This window comes from Rhipicephalus sanguineus, chromosome 11 (assembly GCF_013339695.2).
Source record: "Rhipicephalus sanguineus isolate Rsan-2018 chromosome 11, BIME_Rsan_1.4, whole genome shotgun sequence".
Lineage (NCBI taxonomy): Eukaryota > Metazoa > Arthropoda > Arachnida > Ixodida > Ixodidae > Rhipicephalus > Rhipicephalus sanguineus.
This window is the reverse complement of record NC_051186.1, coordinates 6,599,949-6,619,244: the sequence shown is the minus strand read 5'-3', so window position 1 is coordinate 6,619,244 and position 19,296 is coordinate 6,599,949. Positions and strand designations below refer to the sequence as shown.

Genomic DNA, 19,296 nt, shown 5'->3' with positions numbered 1-19,296 from the left:
TACGCCCCCTCCTCTCGCGCGCCTCATTCTCTCCTGCGAAACACCGCGATGAGCGCCAGCGCATGCGCGTCCCCTCCCCCTCTCTCTCCTCCTCTACGCTTCCCCCTCTCGCGCGCCTGTCGACCGCGTTCCCCGCTCGCCCTGTGAGAATTAACGACCAGGCTAGAGGGAAGACACAAAGTGCGTAGCATTCCTATTCGCGTTCTACGACGCGAGGTCGGTAGCATGGCCAACGAACGCCAACGGAACGCGCTCGTGCAAGTGCTCCGGCTTCGCATCGCCTCATGGTCCCCTTTAGCGGCACATGGTGTAATTTTTCATAACCTTTCCTCGAACAGGTCACCTGGCGCCGCCTGCAAACACATTCATTCCCCAAGCCACACATCTGCTCGCACATTTACCCATACGCAATTGATCCGCTTTGCCATCTCTGCGGCTATTTAGCTACCCTAAACCCCATGCTCTGTGATTGAAAAATCTCCCCCGCCGGAATATCTTCGCCATTCCCTCACCTTCGGCGTGAAAGGCAGTGCCCAACTCAACTAGCCTGGAGGTTCAGCTCCAAGCCGTAGCTAGAACGGAGGAGGTGGTCGCGAGGCAACTCCTAACAGATGTACCGCCCCCGTCAGGATAGACGAATAAAGTTTTGACTCGCTCACTCTACCTCGCGGGTTCCGCAACACTGATTAGCCAATCACCGAACATGCCACCGATCAGATCGAGAGACAGACACAGCACGGCTCAGAGAGGGAGTGGTGAGAGTTCTGAACGAACGGCAACCATCTGCGCCTTACCATGTATGTCGCGTCGCACCTTACAGCAACACGGCGATCAGGAGCCTGTCTGGTATGGGTCTTCAATTTTCCATGCTTAGGCATGGAGGCACGAAGCGACAACAAACGCATCTACTAACTAAATAAAGAGGGCGATCTAAAATAAATAAAAAGAAAGAGAGCGCACTAAGTGCACTTTAAGCAATGCGGCGCCAATAAGCCAATCTCACTCGACGGACATCGGTTGTGAAACGACATTTTTAATAGCGAAAGTTTGGCCGTGTTGGTACGGATACTTAATGCTAAATAAACAGTGGAACTTCTGACGTACACCAAAGCAACAAGAGTATACACACAAGCGCCAACTTGTGTGTATGCTCTTGTTCATTAACGAATGCGACATATATAGTAGGATATGATTAACTTGCTGGTTAAATTAATCATTAAAAATTTACAGGGCCGGGCAGTATCGCGATACAAGAGTATCGCGACAGTATTTGAGAGATACTTTTGAGTATCTGTATTTCTGTATCGAGATACAGTTGAAAAATGTATTTGTATCTCAGCAATGAAATACTTTTACGATGTATCGCTTGTATCGCGATACAATTCAGCACACGGGTATCTCGTTACATTTTCCTTTTGTCGGAAATGAGTTGACGCGTGTTTCCAAGGGGGTACGACGGTTTTTTTTCCTTTGTTTTTGTGCCAAGACAAGCAAAGGCGCGCCGCCGGTCGCCGACAGAAAGGGCGCCAATGGTTTCCCCTCAAGCACAGAATGGCCCATGCGGTAAAGCGCGCGACGCCGCAGATGGCAGAATCGCGGAGGCAGTGTTGTCGGCCTCTGCCGACGAAAGTCGATGTCTCTCAAGGCCAGTGCAGCTCGCCTAGTTTTTTCGGGTGGCCAACCATTACTTCGTGACCCCCCACGCGGATACCGCCTTGGAACAGAGGCTTTGCAATGCTTCGCGTTCGTTCAGTGACTAGAAGATGGCTATCTTTGTCGCGCTTTCAGATATCTCTCCAGCGTGTCAGGGTGCGTTCCTAATTGATCACAAGCGTGAAACGGTCTTTTGTGATACCATGCTCCCCCACCGCCGGAGGCGACTTCGCCTGTTGCGGCTTTCTGAAATGGGTGCTGGTAGCGTCGGTGGTGGTGACACCTTTATTGAAGAGTGACCGTTTCGGCCCAGGCGACGAGTGCTTGCTGTAGTTTCTGATGGGGCGCTCTGAGCAGCTGTCCCTGTTTCCACGTCTGTTTAGACAGCTTGCAGGAGCGACTTGGGAGGGCTTGCACCCTCACACCCCCAAAGAACGGGATTTTAAGAAACCAATCTTTGGATTGTGCAGTTTCGACATATTGGGCTTCATTGCGCGTAATTATGACCGGCCTATATGGGCAGCGGAATCCTCAGTCGTCTGACCTGAAGATTCCGAAAATGGGGACGGACTTGGGCTTCTGAGCGGTCAGAACAACCCACGTGAGGGAGGAAGTGTTTCGGTATCTAGATGGCCCGAGAAGAGATGTCGCCGCGCTCCAGGGCTATCCGGCTATGAAGGCGGTATGTATTCACTATACCACGAATTTGTGCCCGTCTGCAGCGCTAGATACTTTTTTTTCTTTCCCGAGTCTTGTGCCGAGGCCGAATTGACGCTGTCTAGAAGACAGCCTGCTTCGGAAGCTCACACAGCAACCTACTCGGCAAAGCCGATCTTATGTGCAAAGTAAATGCATATTTTTTCTCAATTTACTGGTGTTCATTAGTGACGCGAGGGATTTGCTTAAACTATGCTATTTACAGCATAGCTCATTTAATTGTCACCAAGCAGGTCGATTTCGGTGCCCAATGCTTGTTACTGTTGCTGTTAACTAGTGTACTTTTTTATTGCGATTGATATGTGTAGTTATGTCATTATTACTAATTATGTACTTTGTAAGCCACCCCCCCCCTCTGTGATGTCTTAATGGCGCTGAGGGTACTGTAATAAACAAATAAACTAAAAGTTCCAATGCACTGCAACTTTATTTACATCATTATGCTGCGCTTATAAATGTCTTTGCGGAGTACGAGCACCCTTGAAATAAAACAGAAGTATTCGAGTATCTGTATTGCAGTATCTGTATTCCGGAATACTTTTTTTCGTCATATTGCAAAACTATCTCCGAAATTTCCCGTTACGCTAAAGGCAAATGTATCTCAGTATCTGTATTTTAGGCTTCCCGTCCATGTATTTCGATATCTGAATTCCGGAATACTTTTCCGAGTATCTCTGCACAGCCCTGAAAATTTAGGAGCCCTGACTAACGGTAAAATAGGGGAAAGCGAAGCTTGGCGCGTGCCTGACGTGCTACTTTTCTTTCTTTCTTTCTTTCTTTCTTTCTTTCTTTCTTTCTTTCTTTCTTTCTTTCTTTCTTTCTTTCTTTCTTTCTTCCTTTTTTTCTTTTTTCCTTTCTTCCCTCCTTTCTTTCTTTCCTTCCTTTCTTTCTTCCTTCCTTCCTTCCTTCCTTCCTTCCTTCCTTCCTTCCTTCCTTCCTTTCTTTCTTTTTCTTTGTTTCCTTGCTTTTCCTTCCTTTCTTTTCTTTCTTTCTTTCTTTCTATCTATCCATCCTTCTTTCTTTCTTTCTTTCTTTCTTTCTTTCTTTCTTTCTTTCTTTCTTTCTTTCTTTCTTTCTCTTTCTTCCGTCCTTCCTTCCTTTCTTTCTTTTTTCCTTTCTTCTTCCTTCTTCCTTCTCCTTTCTTCCTTCTTCCTTCCTTCCTTCCTTCCTTCCTTTCTTTCTTTTTCTTTGTTTCCTTGCTTTTCCTTCCTTTCTTTTCTTTCTTTCTTTCTATCTATCTATCATTCATTCTTTCTTTCTTTCTTTCTTTCTTTTTTCCTTTCTTTCTTTCTTTCTTTCTTCCTTCCTTCCTTCCTTCCTTCCTTCCTTCCTTCCTTTCTTTCTTTCTTTTTCTTTGTTTCCTTGCTTTTCCTTCCTTTCTTTTCTTTCTTTCTTTCTACCTTTCTTTCTTCCTTTCTTTCTTTCTTTCTTCCTTCCTTCCTTCCTTTTTTCCTTTCTTCTCTCCTTTCTTTCTTTCCTTCCTTTCTTCCTTCCTTCCTTCCTTCCTTTCTTTCTTTCTTTTTCTTTGTTTCCTTGCTTTTCCTTCCTTCCTTTCTTTCTTCCTTCCTTTCTTTCTTCCTTCCTTCCTTTTTTTCTTTTTTCCTTTCTTCCCTCCTTTCTTTCTTTCCTTCCTTTCTTCCTTCCTTCCTTCCTTCCTTCCTTCCTTCCTTCCTTCCTTTCTTTCTTTCTTTTTCTTTGTTTCCTTGCTTTTCCTTCCTTTCTTTTCTTTCTTTCTTTCTTTCTTTTTTCCTTTCTGCCCTCCTTTCTTTCCTTCCTTCCTTCCTTCCTTCCTTCCTTCCTTCCTTCCTTTCGTTCTTTCTTTTTCTTTGTTTCCTTGCTTTTCCTTCCTTTCTTTTCTTTCTTTCTTTCTATCTATCTATCTATCTTTCTTTCTTTCTTTCTTTCTTTCTTTCTTTCTTTCTTTCTTTCTTTCTTTCTTCCTTCCTTCCTTCCTTCCTTCCTTCCTTTTTTTCTTTTTTCCTTTCTTCCCTCCTTTCTTTCTTCTTTCTTTCCTTCCTTTCTTTCTTTCTTCTTTCCTTCCTTCCTTCCTTCCTTCCTTCCTTCCTTCCTTCCTTCCTTCCTTCCTTCCTTCCTTCCTTCCTTCCTTCCTTCCTTTCTTTCTTTCTTTTTCTTTGTTTCCTTGCTTTTCCTTCCTTTCTTTTCTTTCTATCTATCTATCTATCTATCTATCTATCTATCTATCTATCTATCTATCTATCTATCTATCTATCTATCTATCTATCTATCTATCTATCTTTCTTTCGCATTGCGCAATACTCGCCCCTAAGTCTCTCCATTCTTCATGGTTGGAATTAGACCGTTATCCACGTGCGCAACACTTTAGTTGCTACCGACAACAGCGACGGTCATGCGTCCATATCCAAGCAACAATAAAATGTAGCAGCGTGAAATGACAAGTCACCTCTGTATAACAACAGAATGCCATATCAGAAACGGCTGATGGCCGACAAGCCCACGATCGAGAGAGCGTAAATTATTGGAAACCCGCGCATACAAGTGCGCACGTGAGAGGCGAACCTTTGAGAGCCGCGTTTCTGTAGCTTGCCGGCGCCTGTCTTTTCGCGTACTACGCCGGAATCTGTGAATCATAAAAATAAACTTTGCTAAAACGGCTGCTTGGGCGAGTTGGTTCATGATTAAGCTAGATCTACTAACGATTTTTTTTCGCTGGTAAATCTAGCTTAATCATAGAAATACGCGGACACTGATGAAACGGCGAAGCCGCTAACCTTCCCTTCGTCGGGCTAACGCACTTCTATGTTTTGCAAGTCATCCACATATGTTGAACCACGACTCTTTATTGAACGCTCTTTGGTAAGCGTCGAGGTGGTAGTATAGCTTTAATACATCTAGACCATACCACTCTTATACACAGGCTTACCAAGAAGTTTCAACTGTTGCCTTCTTCATGTTTAATGGAACAATGGTGAGTAGCGGACTTTACCCAATTTCTGCGGCACATACCCGTTCACGATGGTGATACTTTTCTGACAGGCCGCACAGTGGCACATACCCGTCGGATGAAGAGTTTTCTTCTTCATTTTCAGTGAACCAGTGGTGAGTAGTGGGATTCAACCAATTTCTGTGGCACACACCCGTTTGTGATCCGCGTTACCACGGCCTCGGACATGAAAGCCTCGACTAAGACCAGCTTCGCTGTTCAAACTGCGTTTAAGAAAGAATAAGATACAAGCCAAGGCTCTGCCCTGCTGTGTTTTTGCCCAGGGTGCCCAGGGTGTGGGGTTCTGGCAGCCCTCACACCCTCGCTACGCCTCTTCCTTTGCATGCATGTTGTGCGTTTGTCTTTTCTTTCACACTGTACCCGAGTTGCGCTAAATATGGTGCCGAATCATGCTGTACAAACCACTGGATCCACCGTAACTGAACTGGATGCACTGAACCACCGTAACCACTGGATCAGTGGTTACGGTGCTCGGCTGCTAACCCGCAGGTCGCGGATTCGATCCCGTCCGCGGCGGTCGCATTTCGGTGGAGGCGAAATGGTAGAGCCCCGCGTGTACTGTGCGATGGCAGCGCACGCTAAAGAACACCAGATGGTTAAAATTTCCGGAGCCCCGCACTACGGCGTCCCTCATAATCACGTCGTGGGTTTTATGACGTAAAACCCCAGGTAATATTATTATTCCACACTTCTGAACATCCTTTTACATTGCTGTAGCAGTAGCGCTGCTTTTATTCTTCAACACTACCGCGCCTGTATATCATGACATCACATAAGGACGGCCGGCTGACGCAGCACATGCTTGATAAGCGTTGAGTGGTGTCAAGGCCGTACCCAGGAATTTTTTTTTCGGGGGGTGTTTGTGTGTAGAACGGCTAACTTTGGCAACTGGTGATCGCTGTGAAGGCGTGCAAGTATTTTGGTGTCACCCGAATAGTTAAAGCATGAAAACATTTCGGGGGGTGCCAGGACCCCCTCAGCCCCCCCCCCCCCTCTAGTTACGGGCCTGAGTGGTGTGAACGTTGTTCCTTTTCGTACAGATCGTCGGACTGAGCACGGGAGGTCGACACGGCTTGCACTTTTCGCGCACCTTATACATACAAGTTGTGTAACTATAGCGCTGGCTCTGATAGCCTTGCTTCTTCAGGCGGAAGCCAGCAGGCCGCAGTAAAAAAGAAAGAAAAGAGAAAAAACCAGGGAGATGGCAAAGTTAGTGCGTTTGTGTGTTATTTTTTCAGCACATCTACGCGTTTGTGTTGGCAGATGTGGAGCCACTGCAACAGCTATCCTTCTTCACTCGCTCTCATTGAAGGAAAAATAATTGAGGACCACGGACGTCGGAGCTTCTGCACTTGGCGTTTACCGTTGCAGGCAAGGGCTCACTTATCAATGAATACAGCGATGCACAAGCACAGAATGATTCCTAACGTAACTGTGAGTTTTACGGTGTGGTGTCCAAGGTCTGGTCATTTTATGGGGCCCACGTGCGCCCTACTTCTAGCGATAATTCGACATTACCATGCAAATATTCAATATGTAGGCCTTTCGGTTGAGCTGTACCTCCACGCTAAAAAGTGCATATGGATGGAAATAACTTTATTTCACAGGTATTTCATGTTTTAGAGACCCGGGCCCAGGTCTCCCACGACGGGACGTCGACATCTTGTCTTAACGCCACTTCGCGAGCCCGCCGGACGGTGCAGAGTCGGTCGCCGAGTTCTGAGCGGCGCAGTGCAGCGGTTTGTACACGCAAATATTTTTGTAACTCGTTGAGGTATGCACTGCTGACGGTATAGACTTTCATGCCCCAAACCAATGTAGTTATCACCACGGTCACTTAGCATGTGGTTCACGTAGCCTGGACAACACGTTGTTCAGTGTAGCGTGCGATCACTCTGACGCGGGCGATCACTCGCGGCACCAATGATAAGTGGCGCAGCGCGTAGAATGAAAGACGCACCAGGAAAATATCAACACCTGTCCATCAGTCTTGTTTCGTGCTTCACCGCTTCACTGCGAAGAATGGCGCTGTGGAATTGTTTAATCTCGGAGTTGTTGCCGTGGTGGACTTCCAGCGCTGGAGGAATGCTTTACTTTGTTGATCACAGTGGAGTAACAACAGGCGTTGAAGAAATGCATTCACTGAGTTCTTGAAGCAGTGTGTAAGATCTTCAAGGTACTGTATACATCCCGTGGCTGAGACAATCAACACGCGAGATACGATACGGTGGTTCTCAGCTGAGCTGGTCCATCCCAAATGGAGCCCTCATTTCGACCACAGAGGAGGTCGGCGCATGGCTGAAACTTGTGCGAGTGTGGGGCCACAGGGTTTGCGGGATAGCCGAACAATTGTTCTGTGAACTAGATGAGCGATCCTTCATTTTTTTTCCGGGGCCATTGTCGCACACAATAGTGGAGTTGGTTTGAAAAAAAAAAAGGTATCTTCACAATGCACCGAGAAGACAACTGCGCTGCGCTAAAGCACTAGTCTTATACGATGCACATATGCGACACTTACTGGGCAATAGTCACCATCACTGGGATATTCTGAAAGTGTTACCGTTAGTTCAACGTATCGTGCGGTTTTCACCTGCACTCGGATGCCGTCATGAAACATTCAAGCCTGTACGCAATGGTTATGCTGGCTTTAGGTGCCCTTTTATTTGCCTTATGTTTAAACCCTGCTGAAAGCTTCAGCTTCTTCCCTTTCAAGAGGAAAAAGGCTTACAATATACGCAAAGTAAGTTCGTACATCTTTCTATAATGACTTTATTGCTTTTATATGTCAGCATTACGCTAGAAAAACACCTCACTTTATAGAAATTCATTTTATAATAACACGCTTAGAAATGTCCCATTAGAAATGTACTTTTCGTGCGTCTAAAAATATATGTTGTCGAGACCAGTTGTCTAAACGACTAAATGGTGAGCAAACTTCAGCTATTGGCTACCGAAGCGGTCGGAATTATAGCCGCTATTTGGTACCGTATTTATCAAAACATACAGCACAATCCAAATATACTTTCTCCACAAATGAGCATGGTACATTGAGCCGATAAATATATTTCTAAGAACAATTAAAAAGCAATATGAACGATTGTATGCATTATATGCCAACATGAAACTGTCCATTTCTCGGGGGTTGAATGACAGTAGAAATTTCGTAACATATAGCATATAAGCGACAGCTGGTGGACAGAATATAATGCGTAGTTATTCCGCAGTGTGACTGTCATGCTGACGCGGACGTACGACACATTTTTTTTTAGTGGCGACGGCGTGATGCTACGAGACCTACACCAGAACTTTGTTTAATGTCGCTAGACGATCGACCATTGCATCCGAAATACATCGCTTGCTCTGTGGATATAGCGATATTTAGTAGGGGCATGGAAATGATGGCTCTACGTAAATGGGCCTTTAAGAGGACCAGCTGCAAAAAGCTGTCATTTCTGTGCTGCTGCTCACAATATTCATCAGCCAGGACAACTTGCGAGGTCCACTTAGATTCCGTGCAAGTGCTCACAAAAGTTTTCCTCTGCCATTACTTCTGGCATGCTGCGAGGTCATGAAAGGATGGCTCTGAGTATATAGATAGGCCTTTTAGAGAGCCAGTAACTCAGAGCTGTCCTTTCAGTGCCGCTGCTCACAATATTCATGACAACTTGTCAAGTCCCGTTTCTTTCCGTGCAAGTGCTCGCAAAATTTTCAGCCGTGGTTACTTCTGGTCTGCTGAGAGCTTTGTAAGGTCACCGAAAGAATGAAGTGTGCAATATAGACCTAACATAAAAATGTCCATCTTGGCGAGGTTGAACGACGGTAGCAATTCTGTAACCTCATTTCTCTGTTTGTGGTTTGGCACAGCACATAAGCGTCAGCTGGTGGGCAGGATACTGCGCGTAGCGATTCAGAAATGTGACTGTCATGCTGACGAAGACGTATGACATATTGTATTTGAGTGACCGCGGAGCGATGCTATAAATGCCTATACGATAAAGCTTTATGGAATCTCGCTAGGCCGTCGAGCGTTCACACACACACACACACACAAACACACACACACACACACACACACACACACACACACACACACACACACACACACACACACACACACACACACACACACACACACACACACACACACACACACACACACACACACGCACACGCACGCACGCACGCACGCACGCGCACACACACACACACACACACACACACACAAACACACACACAGAGGACGCTTCATGAAGTAATTTTTTTCGAGAGGGAACGGTCGACGGCCAACAATCAAACTAGAGAAATAGGCGCTTCAGCGTTTTATTAAAAATAAGCACTTTTTGGCTTTCCAAACATTTGCGGAACACAAGTATACTATAAACTTATTAAATGTTCGCGGTTGATGACACCTTCACCGAAAGCCACATGCTATACTTAATGAATATGCCGCGCGCAAAAAAAAAGAAAAATAATAAAACACGAGGACCAGGAGGAAACACAGCAGAGGAGGCCAAGCTATCAACTGAATTTTATTTCAAGAAATATGGATATTTAACCAGGAAAAGCGGATATCACGACGTCATGAAGCCTCAAACGCGACAAAAGACAATCTCTTTTTTCCGCAAGTGCCACTAGCGTGCCGCTAATGCACGTGTCTACGGCGCACGCGCTGTAAATAACTTCTAGGATCTCCCTTTCTAATATATCCCCGGTGTGTGCCGGAAACTTGGTCCGACTAAGGATTGGACGGCAGCTGCAACGCTTACAGTGTTCCGCCATATATGCCCGCCCGCATTGTTGTTTACGGCGCCGTTGTGCTCCCGAGCCCTTTCACTGTAGCAACGCCCCGTTTATCCTATATGTACAGACGGGTCCACTGTTAAAGGGAACACTTGCGCGCAGGGCGTCTTTGGATTTCGCTCTCTTGCAATAACATAGTGGCTTAGATATGCATAAAACTGGTGGTTGACAGTTTTGCCTCTTTTTGACAGACTCGTGCAGTGCATGAACAATGTTTCCTAGTCCACTTGCTGTTAGAGGGCCGGCAAAATGAAAGGTGCTCATTGGAGTGTTCCCTTTAACAAGTGGACCGTACTGTACACTACTCACAGATTCAAACGCGACGTCATATATTTTAGTATAACGACTTATGTGCAATAGCCCAAGATAACCACGTCATGTCGCGACCAATCTGGTCTCTAAATATACTGTGGGCTCTGATCTACGCATTTGAGTCGAAATTACGCCGATATGACCCGAACTGAAGACGGTAAGAAAAGAAAACGTGTGCTTTACTTAGCCCTAAATTGTCCCATTTCAAACCGTGAGTACTGTACCCGGTTGCAGTTTAGGGGAACTTCGTGAACGACGTATTTTGTGCGCTTTATGCACTGTAGATGCGTGTTTCTTGGAGCAAGGGTCCGGTTATACTTTGTTCAACATAGGGCAAATCTTGGACAATTAGACGGGGCACTTCAAACAAGATTAACGGCATGTCTTTGCGCAACTTTCTTAGGATTGCGTGCAGCCCTACGCGAATTAGGGATCGCGCGTAGCATGGCATCACGTACAATCTTCAGCTGGTGTCTATTTCCTACCAGCTTGCCTTTCCGGTTTGAGATTTTCAAGAAGCTTATCGCAAACTATGCAAAGAATATGCGAATGAAAGCCCGCCTCGGTCAGCCTGGTTACCTGATTATGAAACCTACTTTCTATTTTGTTTGCGCACGACTTGCTTAGTGCTTCCTTTAAACATGCCATAGCGACTCCCCTCTTCAGTAATTGGGAATTAGCATTGCCACATGAAATCAACCGCTTCGTCGCCCGTGGCATGTACTCCCAACACAAATGCGTGTTCAACAAAGTGAGGTTCAAATCTAGGAAGCGAACGCAATCATCACTTGGCTGCTCGCACGTGAAATTTAGAGCCTACGACGTGCTTCTAAAGACGTTAATTTCTGCTGATACTGTGTGCTCCAGCCTTGATCGCGGACCTTCATTAATATGTTGGTGGCATCCGCTTTTCCATTTGGGTATCCATGCTTCTTCAAATAAAATTCAATTTATAGTTTGCGCTCGTCTGTTGTAAGTGCTTCCTTCTAGTCCTGGTGTTTTTTGCGCAGCGTTATTTCACTAGGTTATACCAACTCACCCGAATCACGCTCCTTTTACATACTTTACATGCGTATCTGCCTTTTTTTATACGCATAGCTCGCACTCGTTTTTCTTTAGTATTCATGGGTTTCGTTATCTAGATATGTGCACAAGTTATGCACGTGTTTTCAAACTTTTTTGCAGCGCTATCTGCTTAGAGAAGTGTGCGCGTCCATTACAGCCTCTTTGCTCTGGTCGGTGCCATTCTTTACAGGCACGCGAAACTGAGAATACGTTTGTAACATCCGATTGTCTCCCGTGCTTTTCAGTTTGTTGATCTTTATTGCACCATCAATTTTTTTACTATGTGTTGTTTAGGAAATGTTAGCGCTTTTAAATAGCGCCGCCTACTCGTTTTCGCAGATAATATGATGCGTAAAAATCACATCAACGAAAAAATTCACTAGAAGGGCACCTAGGAATAGTTCATGTAAGTCCATTCACGTGGCGGCACGAAAAGCAACAGAAAGCACAGTCCACTCACATAGCACTTTTGTCTTGCGACGAGGAGTAGCCAACGCTTATGTAGGCGTTAACACATACTATGAAACGCATAAATTAAATGGTTCAAGAACACTTTTGGTGCTGAACATGATTTGCTGCACGTACATCGCGCGTAGTCAGACTTGGCGCACATGCGTTCTTTTATCTTCCAGTTTTTAGACACCAAGGAACCTATTTGGACTTATACCACGAGCAGACGGGCCAATATTTGGTGTGAAGTTGGCGTGACGGATAATGTTACCGAGAACTCCGTATTTTTCAAGCGATCGTCCTACGACCGCAAAGGGAGGTAATGCATAATGTCGTCTTATATCACTCCTTCCAAGTTGCGCCGCAGAGGATTATAGTTTTATTTTTATTCGCAGGACATCCGCCATCCTGGAGGGAAAACTCTCGGACAGAAAGAAACACATGGATATCGGTAGTCCAGGCACAGCAAAATCTGTTCCTTCTTTTTTTTTTCTCTCTCCAATTTCTCATTCTTTTTATTGCTGCACCTCCGCGTCTCTTTACCCCCAAACATTCATTTCCGAATCATTCACAAAGGCTTAAGAGAAGCCTGATTAGCAGAGGTGCGCCGGATTAAGCCATGCATAAAGAGTTTATCAGAACTACGAATGCACACGGCAAGGCATCGTTTTCAACAGCCGGTATTGAACTTAATATCGCAGGCATTTTCATCGGAAACAGTGCGAATGCGAACTGTACAAAGAGTTTTTTTTTTCCGTCGCAGTAGTAATAGATGAGGATAGCAGGTTGCACGAGTACTCGGGCTCCGTAGTCGACGTCGAGGATGAAACCAAGCATGCCACCAGATCACGCACCGTTTGCGTGGTATCACAAACAAGTAACATATCTACTGGGTAGCGTTCGTCTTATTTGATCCGCGCTCTATTAACGCGAAAGTGCTTCGTCGCTAAGACTGGCGAAAGCGCGCACCCGAAAGGCGTCCGCAAAAGCCGCGTCCGGAAGCACGTGACCTCTCCCACTGGAAGTGACGCCAGAGCCAACAACTGCCGCAGCAACCACATGCAGCCGCTGCGGCGTAAGAGTGAGAAATCCCCGCAGACAAATCAAAGCAAATCAAATCTCTATTTGCAACTGGAGTTGGGTGGTCCCTAGGCGAACAGCTGTTATAAAATTACTCGAGGGTGCCTGAGGGGCCCACGTACATGGCAGCAGTTTTGAAATCTACGCTTTTAAGAAATAAAGTACAATAATCGCAGGGAAAAAAGAACTAAAAAATTGATAGGATGTTGGACAAATAGAACAATAGAACAAATAGACAGATAGGATAAATGAGATCATTCCATGTCTACACTAATAAATGCATTGAGCAATAATAAACGTGATAAAAATAAAGAACGCGATATAAATGGTAATATTTCATTCTGGTGGTGTTAGTACAGCATGCTGTAAAAAGACACTAGGCAAAGGGAAAGGGAAGTCGAAGTCCCGACTCGAAGGGGAGAAGGAAAGCGCCTAGGAATAGTCGGCGCACTGCGTAGGCGCACTTACGTCTGCAACACGCTGACACCGACGTGGCATCTGCAGAGGGAGTGCGCCCTTGTCTGCCGCATAAGGTGTCCCTTCAACGCAATTCGGCAACACCTTTTTGCTCTAGTTAGTGTGTCCGTAGCAACAACCTAGACAAAAGAAACGCTTTCGTGCTCTCAGCTCACAAGAATATGATTGGGGATCCTCTGCAAGCTTTTTCAACGTTTAATTTCTCATCTGGCAGAAACGCAACGCCTTCGTTTCTCGGCCCCATTCATTTTCCCATAACTTGATATGCAAATAGGATTCAGTTGCGCACCTCAATCACTGTCGGTGGTGAGGGGCTCGCTCGCTCGCTCGCTCGCTCGCTCACTCACTCACTCACTCACTCACTCACTCACTCACTCACTCACTCACTCACTCACTCACTCACACACACACACACACACACACACACACACACACACACACACACACACACACACACACACACACACACACACACACACACACACACACACACACACACACACACACACACACACACACACACACACACACACACACACGTCACAGGCGTGTTTGTGTGTCTTAATTAACGCATAGCTGCATCCGCTATGCATACTTTTCCTAGTAGATGGAACGCTTGATAATATTTTATTGCTGGCACAATGTGCATTACCTTCAAGAATATCGTTATGCGCGTGAACTACATTCACCGGCTTTCCACTCACTTTTCAGATGGTGTATACACAATGCAGGAGGACATAATTTATATGAGTCGCAACGGTAGCTGTGCTGTAATCATGGTAACGACAACTTTCGGTGGTTGGTGTTCATTGCCTATAACATTTTTAGCAATTCAGCCTTGTTATTAAAACATCGTGGTGTACCAGTTGACTTATGGTGTGCACACATTTCTTCTTCTTTTTTAGGAAAGCAATCAACGTTCGACCTACGAGTCAAGAATTCATCGCTCGCGTGGGGACCTACAAAGAAATGCAAGAAAAATTTCGGCAAGCACGAAGGTCAAGGACAAAATATTTACCAACCGCAGTGCCAGCGCATACTCACTAGCAGTCAGTAGGGCGGAGGAAACGTTGATCAGAGTGTGAATAGTGTTAATGCAAAGGCAGCGTAGTCTGTTCTTTGTTTTAAATATATGTACACGGGGGCATATTACGCTCAAACGTAAATAAATGTCACCCTGAGCACCTACGTCTCTACGGGTGTGTTCGAATACCCACTGTAGACCGCTATATAGAGATTAGCGGACACAGGTTATCTCAGGCCTCATTGAATTTCTGACGAAGCTCGCAACGTACAGACGACGGGTTCACTGTGAAAGGGAACACTTGCGTGCAGTGCCTGTCCAGATTTTGGTGGTTGAAAGTTCTGACTCCTTTCGACAGACTAGTGCGGCGCACGAACCATGTTTCCACGTCAACTTGCAGTTAGGAGGTCAGCAATATGAATGGTGCTAATGCGAGTGTTCTCGAATGTTCTCTCGAATGTTCTCGAGTGTTCTCGAATGTGCTCATTCGAGTGTTCCTTAAACAGTGGACCGTACTGTACATAGTTTCGCGAGGGCAACGTCGGAGACCATAACGGTGCAGGATACTGTGCTGTACAAACGAGATGGCTGCTGCGCAGAATGCTTGGAACGCTCCACGAAAGATGCCTGCATTTCAAATGACGTAGCCGCTTTCTTATGAGCGTAATGTGAGCTACGTTGAGTTTTCCGTGCCTTCCGACACGAATAAAACGAAGAGAGGTGCTTTCTTTAACTTTCTTTTGTCAACGCAAGGTGGCGCCGCGTCGAACTGACGTCATCTAGACGCGATCCGTACTAGGGCGACTCGGGCTCAAAATGTCATCAGAGCTGTCAGCATAGACTACTTACGACGCTGGTCAGAATTCGAAGACACCGTATGCCGATGAGTCGTTGTACCACGCTGTGGACGTAACATTGCCACCGCATCTTGTGCCAGAGAAAAATGTGAGAAGGACGAATGCGCTGTGGTCGTCTCACAACCGAAAGCAACGTACTGTAAGAATGAAATACATGCATACAACAAGTACGAGTGAGCCTGAGTGAGCCAGAGGGATCCCGGTTGAAAAAAATTTTAGTGAATCTGAGTCCGAGTGAGTCCACTAGGGGAAAATATTGGCGAGTGTGGGCCCGAGTGAGCCCTAAGTGCAAAATATATTTCTTGAGTGAGCACGAGTGAGCTCCACCTTTTGTTGCCGACTTATGGTCGTATCTTCGCATCTTCAGCATTACTATCACCCTTATATCGGCTTACGTTTTAGTGAAGTCTATTCACACATATCTCAGCACACTAGCATTCATGCGCCACCTAAATCCCCCCCCTCCCCCCGCAAACTCTTTCATGGGAAGTTCTTGATAAAAATATCTCGTGTGAGTCGCCTATTTCATAAAGATGTCCTTACTGAATTGATATATGATAATGATGAGATATTATATATGATGATAACTCGTACTTGAAGGTATAAAATCAAAAGGCGTTATCGTAGAGCACCGATTATGTGAGATATTGACGTTAAAGAGGATGGACACCATGATCGATAAAGGTAATTTTACGCCAACGGACTCATGCGTCGACTCACTCAGGCTCACTCCGACTTAGGTGAAGCTGTAAGTCTGAGTGAGTCCAGCTGAGTGATATGTTGGTGAGATTGAGTCTGAGTGAATCCAGTTGAGAACAAATTTAGTGAGTATGAGTCCGAGTGAGTCCGGCTGAGGAAAATTTCGGCGAGTCTGAGTCCGAGTGAGTCCTCAGAGTAAAATATATTTCTTGAGTGAGTCTAAGTGAGCTCCAATTTTTTGCCGACCTATGATTCAAATACGTATTGCACTTTTACGTCCTGCGCCACGCTCCAGGCGAAGCGAACCGTGACCTTCAGCGAATGGCATACACGAGCGGCTCTGCACCAAACCAGCTCAGTCATGCCTAATTCTGCGCAAGTCGTTAACACGGGGCACCTTTTCCTCAAGCACATGATAGTATACGCTAAGAAAAAAAAATAAGCACGCATAGACCACTCCAAGTGCCATTGTCATTGTAAAACCTTTAATATCTATGTCTCTCTCTATCAGGCCCGTAGTCAGGAATTTTTTTCGGAGGGAGCCCACTTGCCGAAGACCTTGACTATGGGAGAAAAACAACCATTTTCAATATTTAATTTCGGTAACAACCCCACCCCCCACCGTCATAAATTCGGCGGGGGGTGGGGGTGGCGTGTCCCTGCGTACCATTTGCCTACTGGCATATTCTCCCTTCTCTCTCTCTCTCTCTCTCTCTATATATATATATATATATATATATATATATATATATATATATATATATATATATAGAGAGAGAGAGAGAGAGAGAGAGACATACATATATATATATTCCTAGACGAAGGCCGGTCCCACGGCCGAAACGTCGAAATAAACTGTGCTCCGTACGTCGTGTCTCAAATACCTTCCTACAGTACCAGGGCCTGCGTGATACTTCCCATAACCCTTATATATATATATATATATATATATATATGGCGATCATTTTAGGCTTCTCTGCGGTCATTTTACATTATTCACTCCAAATCCCATTTGTCATCCTTTAATGAACATACCGAATGACCACGACAAAAACACTTCGACGTATTTTGTAACTTACACATACTAATGCACTCAACGACAATTTTTGAAGGCGATGCACTGATACCTCTGACTGGCGTCGTCGGGCTTCAGAGGAAAACAGATTTATTAAAATATGTTTTCCTTATTGCAGTTTATGCCGCATCTACTAACAAAATTTTACCACCCTGCGGCTGGTGCAGCATAGACTTAGTCGCTTGTGCATCATTAAATCCAACGTAATTAACGAAGAAGCGCTCAAAGTGGCGATGTTCACTCCAAGCATGTTCACATGAAAAACGAAACGAATTGATCGCTGAACAAAAAAAGGCAAAATAAAACGCTGAAATCTCGTAAGGAACGTCGGTAAGAATGGGAGGTCTATACGCATAGCAGAAACTTTAAGCTAAATGTTTTACAACGAACTAGAAATTTCGCTTTGGAATGTGCTGGGTATTTGTTTTGGAAGCAGCATCTTTAATGAACAGCTAGACCACAGTTCCGGGAACCACATCTTCAGCGGTAAAAGTTTCGTATCAAAATTTAGGGTAGAATACTTGAAAAGTGGCGCCAGCCTCAGAGCTCCTGCTGGGCAAGTGACTACTTCGCAATTTCTTGGCTTCAATTACGCATTTCTAACGACACGCCATAATCGAGACAAAAATTTGTAGAGTAGTGACCGCTTTCTTCCGGAGACCAAACGCTGTGACGAAACAGAAGAGGGACAGCGCTACGCGATAGTGCCTCGACCGCGCGACATAATGTTAAAGCTAAGAATCCCACGCCTTGTCGTGGTTGTCGACGGCTAATCACTCACTGCCCTATAGTGTGACTGGTGCTATGTACTCGTAATGATTAAATCTTTCGCCTCCAAGTTGAAAGAAAAAGAAAGTGTTCAGGCTCCGCGGGACGGTCTTCCAATAGACAAAGCTGAAAGTAACATCAATATGCGCTAAAATCTCAGCCTCAATGCTAAGGAAGGAAGCTCAAGCAAAGGTTCCGTCCCGATGCCGCGTTTTAATGTGCACGCAAGAAACAGGAATGCTTCGACAAGAAAACCGCTCGACTGATTCCAACGCAGGTTGTAGCATTTCACAATGTTATTATATTGACTGCACGAAGGGTTCTTCCTCAGTTTTTTTCCTTCCTCAATGCGGCGCAGTTTGTAGCCACTGGAGCATCCGATCTAAGCCTACCAGGGTTGCATGGTGGTCAGCGCTTTATATGGCAGATAGCGATAATGCTTAGAGTAACACAGAGCTGAGCGAGTTGGTACGTATTCATGTCAAAAGACTGGGCGTGCTAACACGGACACGCGATAATGCAACGCCTTCCGACGGCGCGATGGCCAAGCAGTTTGAATGACGTAGAATTTTTGGCGGCAGAAGAACTCCGCAAACTTAAACAGCGCAAAGGACGTGGACGCAAGAAACATGAATACACAGGGCCAGTTCTGACTACACAAACACCTATGTGTTCCTGTGTGTTCATGTTTGTTCATGTCTGCCCTTCGTGCTGTTTAAGTTTGCAGATGTCGCACCAACTTGCCCAGACCAATGCACTCCTATACAAGAAGAAGTCCGTTCGCTGTGGACGCCGGACTTCTCAATAGGAACGTGGCGCGATATCGGTTATATAAAATAGCTAGGAAACCCACGGGAACAGCACCCGAAATCATAGCTTTAAAAGGCAACTTAACATGGGGTTTTCATTGCGTAAAAGACAAGACTCATAGCACCTTTCGTTCCTGCAGTTTGTATTGATCCCAAGATACAACAACCGTGAATAGCGTGTCGAGTTAGCGTTCCGAGCTCAAGACGGCCCGTCATTACGGAGCGAGACGTTTCTTGAGGAACTCGACCCGTTGGAACGGATTCGCCACGCACTTGCCGCTGAAGTCCCCGAGGTGAACGTTGAAGAGGAGCCAGGATAAGCCTGAGCGAAGGTTGACGGAGGACTTCAGGCCGTCCACCTACGCAGACAACGACGGCAGCAGGTATATAATGAAACGATCTCTGCAAGTGTTTCTCTCTCACGAATAATCACGTCACCATTTGACACCAGCAATGGCACGGCAGTTGATCAATTTATCTTGCACGGTACTATACAGCAAAGGGGTGCTAAGGTCAGTGCTCGAGAT

At 45.6% G+C, this 19,296-nt stretch overlaps 2 protein-coding genes across 13 annotated transcripts in view; one reads left to right on the top strand and one right to left on the bottom strand.

The window, feature by feature from the left end:
• Positions 1 to 19,296, bottom strand: part of LOC119374269 (uncharacterized) — a 292,758-nt gene that overhangs the window by 187,810 nt on the left and 85,652 nt on the right. The gene's annotated exons all lie outside the window — the stretch shown is intronic.
• On the top strand, positions 7,811 to 14,725 carry LOC119374449 (uncharacterized). 6 transcript variants are annotated; one of them, XM_037644546.2, is made up of 5 exons: positions 7,811 to 8,093; positions 12,163 to 12,299; positions 12,376 to 12,440; positions 14,249 to 14,316; positions 14,443 to 14,725. In XM_037644546.2, exons 1-5 carry the CDS (start codon positions 7,962 to 7,964, stop codon positions 14,620 to 14,622), a joined length of 582 nt encoding a protein of 193 aa, XP_037500474.1. In that variant the 5' UTR covers positions 7,811 to 7,961; the 3' UTR covers positions 14,623 to 14,725. The 6 variants fall into 6 exon arrangements, with proteins under 6 accessions (XP_037500474.1, XP_037500477.1, XP_049276300.1 ...); XM_037644549.1 differs by having other exon boundaries at positions 7,813 to 8,093; positions 12,376 to 12,431; XM_037644548.2 differs by having other exon boundaries at positions 7,817 to 8,093; positions 14,249 to 14,335.

What these genes read in the sequence shown, in the direction of transcription:
- LOC119374449 (XM_037644546.2), top strand. Translation starts at nt 7,962, where the DNA reads ATGAAACATTCAAGCCTGTACGCAATGGTTATGCTGGCTTTAGGTGCC. An exon ending in AGGCTTACAATATACGCAAA is followed by an intron (nt 8,094 to 12,162) that starts GTAAGTTCGTAC and finishes TTTATCTTCCAG; the next exon opens with TTTTTAGACACCAAGGAACC. An exon ending in CATGGATATCGGTAGTCCAG is followed by an intron (nt 12,441 to 14,248) that starts GCACAGCAAAAT and finishes CTCACTTTTCAG; the next exon opens with ATGGTGTATACACAATGCAG.